A 10,100-nucleotide genomic window follows, 5' to 3' on the forward strand; every position below is an offset into this window, starting at 1 on the left:
CTTTGAAAAGAAAAGAAAAAAAAAAAAAAAGAATAGTAAATATCTCCAGTTAGCCCCCTTTCTCCCTCCCCTGAGGCACTGAGACTGTGGCCTGGCCACTGCAGTGCTCTTCCTTGGTCTGTGATCACTCAGTTTCCAGATTAAGGAGGACTTGGGCTGGAATGAAACCTTCCCCGTTCAAACAGGAACCTGCAGAACTCTGCAAGTGGCAATTAGGAGCCTATTACAAGCCATTAGATTGATCAATGTACCTTAAACAATGCGAATGATTTATACGGCTGATTTATGTTGGGGGGGGGGGAGAGGGTGGACGACTCCAGCTTTTTTATATCCGTTGCACTGTTCTGGAGAAGACCCGGGTTCAGCCTCTGTTCATCACTGCTTGGAACCAATTTATTTAGAAAACTTTACAAGCACAGATACAGGCTCGCCTGGCTCGTCCGGTGGGTGGCGAGATGCACATTCTTTGCCCCTTTCTCTACTTTCTAAGGAAGAGCTTAGAAAGACCAGGGCCAGGAGGAGCAGCCGGGGGTCACAGCAAGCCACTCCCCTAACGGAGGACACACCGCCCGAAGCGGTCCCAGCAGCCTTCCTTCCCCCGGTCTGTCCCCGGAGAGGGAGAGGATGACTTACATACTTGTTTAACGGAGTGTTGGAGAGCTGTGTGGCTTCCTAATTACGGCAGGAATACAGAACCATTAGCCCTGGAAGTTTCAGGCGTGACTCGGGGAGCAGCAGCTACACAGCTCCTCGCGTGCACATGACGCGGGGGTGGAGGGGTGGGGTGGGAGCGGATTCTGCGGAACAGAACTCCCAGCTAGGGCTGACTATTTTGGCTAATCTGGAGAAGACAAAATTACAACAGAGTTGAAGCCATCAAAGCTGGCCCCCGCCACCCCTCCTCCCGCCCTCCTCCCTGGCCCAAAGTCTGTTTGCAGTTGTCTTCTCCTCTGCAGACGCTCGTCGGTCTTCTCACGACAAGGAAATTCCTGCCAGTTTTTCCAGAGCCTGCAAGGAGAGGACAGATGCACTTCACACTTCTCAGAGGAGAATTCCCTTTGTCTTATCTCCCCCTCCCCCAGTCGGCTTCAGCTCTGCGACGAGGAAGACTCAGCCCAGGGAAAGATCCTGGGCGCGGAAGGGGGCGTTTGTAACCGAACCCCACGCCCAACTCTGCCCCTGCGGGTCCCTCCTCTTCCTCCTTCCTCTTCTTTCTCTTTCCCAGGCTTCTCTCTTCCTTTTCCCCCTCCCTCCTTCCAATCCTCTAGATCTTCTTACCACTCAAGTCTTCTCCCGGGTTCCCGCTCCCAGAGTTGGGGCAGGCACCGCTTATTCCCCAGCCTTAGTGGTTTGGCGGGAAAGGGCTTCGTCCTGGCTTGTTCATGGATGTCTGGAACAAATCCTTGCGTGCGTGCCTAAATGTGGAATGGGAAACATAATGCGTCGATAATGAGGCACAGAGGGAAGAGGGGGAAAAAACAGAGAAACCACTTGCTTTGGGAAAAGTTGCTACCTGGGTCCTTTGCAGCCAGTGTGGGATGGGAGCCCAGGATTTGCAAACTCTTCTAGGTGGGTCGGGATTTCACACACCCACATCGTATTACTACTGCTGCTGCTGCTACTACTACTACTACTACTACACACACACACACACACACACACACACACACACACACACACACAGCTGCTCTCATCTGCCCTTTATAACCCCACATCTCGCTGTCCTGAGTTCTTCTCTGAATTAGTTCCTTTCAATCCTCTGCTTCCTAGGATTGGTTTCTCAGGGCCTTCCAGGTCAGTGAGAGGCAGAGAAAGAAGGTCGGTTATAAGATTCCTACCAAGGACCCAGGTACCCCTGGGCTGCGATATCGCCGGGAACAGGCCTCTCCTAGGGTCCACACGGTCGTGCTTTCTGGAGTCCTGCCACTCTGGAGTCCAACCCTGCGTGCTGGCCTCTCCTGTCACACCCACCGATGGATGTCACACCCACCCCCATGGCGAGGCCAGACTGACACCTCCACCCTGACTCGCTTCTTGGAGTACACACGGGGGAAGAGGGAGGCTCCGCACGCAGTAGACACGTGCGCTTCCTCCTGCCTTCCTCCCTCTGCCGCACGCAGAATGCACATTGATGACACAGACACACTTACCCGGGCACGCGCCAGCGGCGTCCACCGTCCTTCCCAGCCAGGCGGCAGCAGGCGAGACGGCCTCGAGGCAGGTGACACCGCCGCAGGGAGGCGGGCTTGGCGCCCGAGATGCCTACCTGGGCGCGGAAATGTTCAGGTCCCCCAAAGCCCGCTGCGGGCCTCCCCGGTCTCGTGGCCGGCGGTATCGCTGCTGCTGGGCCTCGCCTCAGCCTCCTGCCGCGCTCCCGGAGCGGACTCCCGCTCCGCGCGGGGCTCCGCACCTCCGCCCGCGAAGCGCCCCCCACCCCCACCCCGGAGCTCCTCTCTTCCAGAAGGCTGCTGCCCGCCCGACTTCCATAGGCTCAGCTACATCTGGGATGCATTGCCCCCTAATTGTCAACCCCATTATTGTGATCAAGCGAACGTCGCTAATCTCTACATTTATTGTGTAGGTAAATAGAGGCTGCGTTTAATCAATACGCAGGGCCCCAGCCCTCGCAGCGCCAAGTAACTTAAGTCAACGGTGAAGATTTCAGTGTGTGCGTAATTATAGAGCACGCGGAATATTCACTCCAGCCTAATCCCGCAGCTCTCCTCCGACCCGGGGTAGCGGGAGGAGGGAACGTGAGGACTCTCCACCCTCCAAGGGATCGAGGGACGGCTCCCTCCGGGGAAGAAAAGGATTTTGTGGCAGTGACGCCGCGCACCCGGAGCAGGGGCCTGCGGCTGGACTGGGGACCGCTCTCACTTCCCAGCGGCCAAATCCCGCGCTCGGCGCCCTCTCCCTGCGGCCTTTTGGATCCCGCCACTCCAAACGAATCTGCCGCAGGGAGGAGGGTGGTTCCGCGCTCGTCAGGTCCCCGCCGGGCGGGAAAACCGAGGGCGGGGCCCGGGAGGCGGGTTGCCGGGTGCTCCAGTCGCCCGGGCCTCCGCGAGCTGTCTCCCTTTCCCCGGGCTGCTCCCTTCCCCGCCGGAACTCCCGAAAAGGCCAAGCCTGGGCGCGCAGAGAGCGGGCTATTGGCGCTTCTTCTTAAATAGTTATTGTTTCTTAATTATGAGGACTTTAGCCCAACCCGTGGGAGAGGATCCGGGATTCGCAGCAGGGGATGGTCAGGCCTGGGGAGGTTGGCTCTGGAGACGGTCGGTGTCGGCTCCAGACTGCAGCCTGGCTGCTGGAGTGGCCTTAGAGTGAGGGCCTCAGGGCCACGGAGGGGAGAGGGTCGGTTGGCAATCTTTCCGGTGGCTGCTGAAAGAACCCGAGCTCTCCCGACGCTCTGGAGTGGAACCCAGGAGGTTAACCCTACAGTTTGAGACACTAACACTTTCTCCTGGAGGGTTTTGTCGCTGGCCTTTCGCGTTTCTCGTGGTGCCTCTTTCTCCGCTCCATTCCCAGGAATGTTGGATATAAACAACCAATAACTCCGGGTGTAATCAGATACCCGCCTTTTTCGTGGAGTTGTCCCGCTTTATTTAAATAAGCTGGATTCTAAAGTCAACTCATCATTTGCAAGTTTAGGGTGTCGGGCGCAACCACCGAACTAAATTACAGCTGGAGCTTGAATGAAGGCCGACAGTGCTGGATGGCAGCTGGCTGTTTTTAATTTTTGGAATTGAACAGCCCTCCTATAAGGTATCTCTGCTTTCTCTTTTCCTTAAAAGTGGAATAGCATTTAGAACAAGAGGAAAATTAAACACAAATGTCAGTACAATCCTCAAATCCTTTTTCTTTCTATTACTTCTTCCCGAGCCTCTTCTCTGCAGGCCCCAAGCTTCCATCCAAGCCCGTGACTCTCCTCATCAGATATTTAGAACTTTCACCACCCTGGCTGCAAATCAGTCACAGGACAGATAACTATGACTTCAGACTCTTTTGATTGGAGATGTCAACTTAACTTGTGGGGGGCCGTGGTTGTTTTTAAGGTAGGACAAGGAAAAGAAAGGCAAAGGAGCTGATGGCCAGGACTGCTGGGCCCTTTGGGACTTTCAGGAGCTTGGTATGAGAAAAGGTCCACCACTTAATGCTGTGATCTTGGGCAGACCAGGAAACTTCTGTTTCCTCCCCCTCTAAACTGAAGCTAATCATTTAGATTTGAAAGGATTGTTCTAAAAGCTAAATAAATTATATAGGGCTATCCTATATGTAAATATGCTAAAAATTTAATAGTTGAGCTCTAAAAAAGTTCTTGCCTTCTGTTTTCCACTGAAATAGCATTCCCACCTAAAACTTACTGGGGAGCTAAAGCCCAAATCAACAGCTACTGTAAGACAGAATTTTCATTTATGTGTGGAAAGCACAGGGTCTAGTACAGAATTAGGCTGGGTAAAGATAAATGCGGTAAGAGCTAAGGGCTGCCTGTCTTGGAAGGAGTAGGGTTAGCTGCTCCAATCAGCAGCACATTTCATGGTCTGGCTTTCACAAGTCTGCACATGGGAAAGAGGAGGCCTTGTCTCTCCTAGAGATGGCTACCATTTATCCAGCACTTATTATATGCCAGGCACTCTGCCAGGTGCTTTACACACAGCATCTCATTTAATCCACATGATAATCTTATCAGGTGAGTATGACTGCTATTTCCCTTTTTAAACTTTTATCATGGAAAATCTCAAGTATGTATTTAAAAGCAGAGACAAGACAATAAATGAGCCCCTCTGTGTTCATCACCCAGCATCAACAATTGTCAGCCCATAGCCAAGCTTGTTTAATCTCTAGCCCATCCACTTCCTCCTCCCTTATTTTGATGCAAATCTCAGACATCATATCATTCATTTGTAAATATTCCAGTTGGTCTTGAAACAGCAAGACTCTTTAAAAAACCCAAAATCATAATACCATGTTATAATCATGCCTAAACACATTTGAAATAACTCCTTAATATTACCAAACATCTAATCAGTGTTCAAAGTCTCCCCAGTTGTCTCCTAAATGACTTTTTACAATTGCTTTTTTTCCTTTCAAATCAGATCTAAGCAATACCCACACATTTAGTCTCTCCAGTCTCTTTTAATGTATAGGCCCTTCTCCCTGTTTCTTTCCTTGCAATTTATTTATTGAAGTAATGATGACATTTGTCCTGATATCTTTTTTTATAAATGAAGAAACAGGATCAGAGAAGTTAAAAGAATTTAGTAAAAGGTAGAAAAGGAATTCAGTCCTAGTTATGTCTGACTCCAGAGTCCAAGCCTTTACTGACTTTATCATATTCCCTTTAAATCAAGTGATGAAAAGCAAGACACAGGAAAACACAATCACCCATAAAAGATTTGAGAACACGCATGACTCTCCTAAGTAACCAGTTCCTTTACCAAGTGCCCACACAGAAAACCATTCACTTAAAACCCAGGCAGGGTTTGAAGTGTGGGAAAAGAAATTGAAAACGGGATAAGTCAGTATCCTCCTTATGTTTCGAATCTGACTAAATAAGTCTTGTATGCAAATGTATCCGTAACATGGTGACGGGGGTTTTTATTTCCAACAAATATTTAGCAAGGCAAAAATATTTCTTGAATCTACCAGTTGCTTTTTCCTCTCTTCTCCTCCTTGAGTTTCCTCCTATCCCCCCCACCTTTTCCCTGTCCTCTATAGCTAGATAAGGAGAAAATATCTCTTTTAGGTAGTTATTTTAAAATACCAGTCAAATTAACAATTTGGTAGTTTGATATGTGATATCTGGCTTTTGTTACAGTAGTTTTGAAACCACAGTTACCCTAGCAACTGAATACATTTTTTTCTTTTAAAAAATTTTAGCTGTCGAGAAAAAAAAAAAAAGAAAACTTCTTGCCAGAATTTTCCCATAATAGCTTCCGTTAACTGCAGTGACTTCTATTGGAGAGGCCAGCACTGCTGTCTCCTGCTGTCACCAGTCATTCACTGATCTAGCAGATGTTTTGTTTGATAAGGCCAATTTGAGCTTTATAAAACATTTATTTTTTCACCTCCAAGGAGCAAATACCAGTAAGGATGGGATTCAGCATCTATCACTGGATACCATACAAGGGCCTCAACCTGCCAGTGGAGTTTCTGGGTGAGAAAAAATACTAAAACAAATCTAAAGGCTTCATTTATTTTTTCTTTAAAGAGGGGGGATGGTTAAACACATTAGATCAGTCCCTAGAGACTTAGCAAGAGGAAAAAAGTGAGTGGAAGAGCCAATAGTCTACTATGGAATCTTTCTGGAAAATACCTTGTAGATGCATGCCCAAAGAGGGTGATGATGCTAGTTGGTGAGATGAGGGAATGAGAGAGGGAGTGATGCACATTGCATTGAGTTTTATAGAATTGATAAACTGTGTATTAGCATTTCAAGGAGGTGAAGCAGAGAAGAACAAGCAAGGGGAAAGGTGTCCATTAGGGCTTTTTGGAACAAGTAGACTTTGAGGATTTGTGAGAACACTCCCTTGCTTCTCTCATAATTATGCTTCTAATGCACATAACTCAAAATTACCCTTTCTTTCCAAAAGACAAAACAAAACAAAAAACCAACAACTGATTGTATCAAATTACAAGTATCAGGGCACCTGGGTGGCTCAGTTGGTTAAGCTGATTTCAGCTTGATTCAACTCTTGATTTCAGCTCAGGCCATGATCTCATGGTTCATGAGATCAAGGGATCAAGCCCCACATCAGGCTCTGCACTCCTAGTGCAGAGCCTGCTTGGGATTCTCTCTGTCCCTTTCTCCTTGTCTGTGCCCCTCCCTGCCTCAAAATAAATAAATAAACATAAAATAAAATAAAATTACAAATATTCAAATCCTTTCTCTTCAGTAAAAGGAAGTTGGTTCAAGACCTGGGGCTATGGTGTGAGTTAATCAAAAGAAGTAGTGGGTAGTTCTGTTCTTGTTGGTGAGATGCCTCCTTTTTTTTTTTAAAAAAAATTTTTTTTTTTTAACATTTATTCATCTTTGAGAGACAGAGATAGACAGAGCATGAGCGGGGAAGGGGCAGAGAGAGGGAGACACAGAATCCGAAACAGGCTCCAGGCTCCGAGCTGTCAGCACAGAGCCCGACGCGGGGCTCGAACTCACGACCCTGAGATCATGACCTGAGCGGAAGTCGGCCGCTCAACCGACTGAGCCACCCAGGTGCCCCGAGATGCCTCCTTTTATGAGTCTCCTGTGGAATTGTTTATTTTGTCATTCTGCAGAAGACCAAAAAAAGAATTCCAGTGCAGGAAGTCCCCCTTTGCAAAATAATGGCTCAACAAAATGAAGGTTTCAGTCCTTCGACTTTACTTGAGATTGCCCTACCTAGGTAAAATATTTTGATTTGAGGAATTACATTTGTAGCCAGGATGAGAACTAAAAAGAGAGGAAGAGAATGTCAACTCCATTTGCAGAAAATGTAATTTTTCTACAGTGAACTCACCCGGAACAACAACAAAATGCTTGCAAATATATGCACAGAGTTCTCTAAGTCAAAATAGAAGGGGGGAAAAAAAAAGAGCCAAACCAGCAATATCCCAGTTAGGGCTTTTTCTTAAGGACTTGAACAACTTAAAAAATGTACTGCTTCTTTTTTTTTCCCAGCTTTTTTGAGATATCATTGACATATAACATTGAGTAAGTGTAAGGTATACAAACACGTTGATTTAAAGCACATATATATTGTGAAATGGTTACCACGATGAGGTTAGTTAACACACCCATCACCTCAGGTAATTACCACAACTATACTCACCATCTGTACATCCTTTGATCCCCAGAACTTACTCATCTTATAGCTGGAAGTTTGTACCTTTCCACCAGCATCTCCTCATTTCTCCCCCAGCCAGTCAGTCAGGAACTCAGCTAGACTACAGTGAGGATGGATCACTTGTCTCTGCTCCACCATATTTGAAGCCTCAGCTGAGAAGACTCAAGACCAAACTAGAATCTTCTAGATGAGTCTTCATTCACACCTCTGGCACTTGATTGCTGGCCATCCGCCAGGATACCCATTTGTGGTCTCTCCATATGGTGTCTCTGCATGGGCTGATTTGGACTTCCTCACAGCATGCTTGTGAGTTCTTGGAGTGAGTGTCCCAAGAAAGCAGGGTGAAATGCATGGCATTTTTGTGATCATTCTGCACTGCTCTGTTGGTTGGGGCAGTCACAAATGTTTGCCCAGGTTTGAGGGGGAAAGGACATAAACTCTACCTCTCCGTGGGAGAAATGTTTAGGCCACTTTGTAGAAAGAGCACTTAGGATCCGAAATACTGTTCCAGCCTCTTTTGGGGAAATACTGTCTGCAATAATATATGTATATACATGTGAAAGGAGCTTCCTAATAGTGCAGAGAACTGACATCTAAGGGCCACTTTTTACCATCTGTGGCAGTTGAGAATTAAAGTTTTTCCTCAAAGACTGAGATGTAAAGCAGGATTTTATGCTTTCATTATTGGGAATTCCTTTCCATTAGTTTCTTGGAAGTGTAAAATTTGCAATGTTTTAACATTTTGCTCTCACCTGCAACATTTGTAAGCACACTGCAGCTCTTTTAATTCTCATCAGCAGATAAACAACATCAAGTCCAGACATTTCCATACCTCAGAGAATTTCTGTTTTGGCTCAAAACACTGCAATGAGGATATTGATCTAATAACTCCATTACTGACATCTCTTTAATATAAAATTTGACAGACTGCTTTAATAGAGAACTATTTACAATAGGAAAAAATAATGCTCAATCTCTCGATTGTGCATTCTTTTCTATTAGCTTCTATTTGTTAGAAATCAGCCTCCATCTTTGAAAGAAACTTTAATAGTTTTCTTTGTTACTGCAGGTCTTTTTTTTTTATTTTTTTAATATGAAAAGAGACTGAGGAAATGTCCTAATGTTTGGTTAACAAATTAAAAACCCATGTTTAAATGCTTTAATATCCTGGTCCTATTTCACTGTGTCATCAGGGGTTGATTTGCCAGCTGTAAAATTACATAAGAAATCTTTTAAATGTAGAACTGTTGACAATATTTGAACTTCTGTATATATACTGTGATCTTCTGATAATGACTGCATCAATTGTGACAGCTCACTGTAGCTCACCCAGACTAGCTCTGAAATCAGGGATGCATTTACAGAGATCTGAGAGGGGTCATGAGGCTGGGTTTGATTTCAGTATCCAGTGTTTTTTATAAACTCAACAGTTCAGGGCTTTTCCACCCTTCTCCAAATCCTTTCTGCAAACTTTGAACGAAATACCTCTTTTAAGAACCAAACCATTAGTATATTTGGATTGCCTATCAATTAAGAAGGTAGGAAAGATGTTGATTATATAGCCAGGACAGGCCTAAGGGAAAGGAGTTTTGGAAGTTGACAATCTGTCATTTTAAAACATTAAGTTGAATGTGATACATCTCAATTAATAGGTATTTTAGATGAGAAGGCATTAACTCAGAGCTAACCCATTTTTCTATGTGCCTAGCTCCACCATAATTGAGAAATAGAGAAAGCAGTGCACAGAAATGCAGGTGAGAGCAAGGTGGGATTCATTTGGCTACGTGCGTTAAAATGACGGGAAACCAAGATAAATATATTGGCTTCAAGTTTAGAAAATAGGAGTTTACTCCTTTAAAATAATTTTTTTTAAGTTTATTTATTTTTGAGAGAGACAGAGTACGAGTGGGGAAGGGGCAGAGAGAGAGGGAGACACAGAATCTGAACCAGGCTCTAGACTCTGAACCAGCACAGACCCCGATGCGGGCCTCGGGCTCACAAACAGTGAGATCATGGACCTGAGTCTGAGTGAAGATGGATACTTAACCAGCTGAGCCACCCTGGCACCCCCGGAAGTTTACTTCTAAACTGATATGATGACTCCATGATCATCAGAGATCTGACTCCTCTCTTGATGCCCCACCTATTTTACTTAGTACACAGCCTTATAGATCAAGATGCTCAAGGTCCAGCTACTGATTCTACATTCTAGGCAGCAAAAAGGAGGAAGGGCAAAGAAAACATACTCTCTCCCCTTAAGAACACTTCCCAGGAGCTACGCTC

General features: G+C 45.9%; 1 protein-coding gene across 1 annotated transcript; it reads right to left on the reverse strand.

The window, feature by feature from the left end:
- Positions 1-371: 371 nt before the first annotated feature.
- LOC132671013 (uncharacterized) lies at positions 372-7,813 on the reverse strand. Its single transcript, XM_078450554.1, has 4 exons — positions 7,803-7,813; positions 3,203-3,593; positions 1,279-1,415; positions 372-1,008 (listed from the first exon to the last, which is right to left on the reverse strand). Exons 1-4 carry the CDS (start codon positions 7,811-7,813, stop codon positions 837-839), a joined length of 711 nt encoding a protein of 236 aa, XP_078306680.1. The 3' UTR covers positions 372-836.
- Positions 7,814-10,100: the final 2,287 nt, after the last annotated feature.

This window comes from Panthera onca, chromosome C1 (assembly GCF_046562875.1).
Source record: "Panthera onca isolate mPanOnc1 chromosome C1, mPanOnc1 haplotype 2, whole genome shotgun sequence".
In the NCBI taxonomy this organism is placed as follows: Eukaryota; Metazoa; Chordata; class Mammalia; order Carnivora; family Felidae; genus Panthera; species Panthera onca.

What these genes read in the sequence shown, in the direction of transcription:
- LOC132671013 (XM_078450554.1), bottom strand. An exon ending in TCCCGGATCCTCTCCCACGG is followed by an intron (nt 1,416 to 3,202) that starts GTTGGGCTAAAG and finishes TTCCACATTTAG; the next exon opens with GCACGCACGCAAGGATTTGT. An exon ending in CCCGGGAGAAGACTTGAGTG is followed by an intron (nt 1,009 to 1,278) that starts GTAAGAAGATCT and finishes CTCTCCTTGCAG; the next exon opens with GCTCTGGAAAAACTGGCAGG.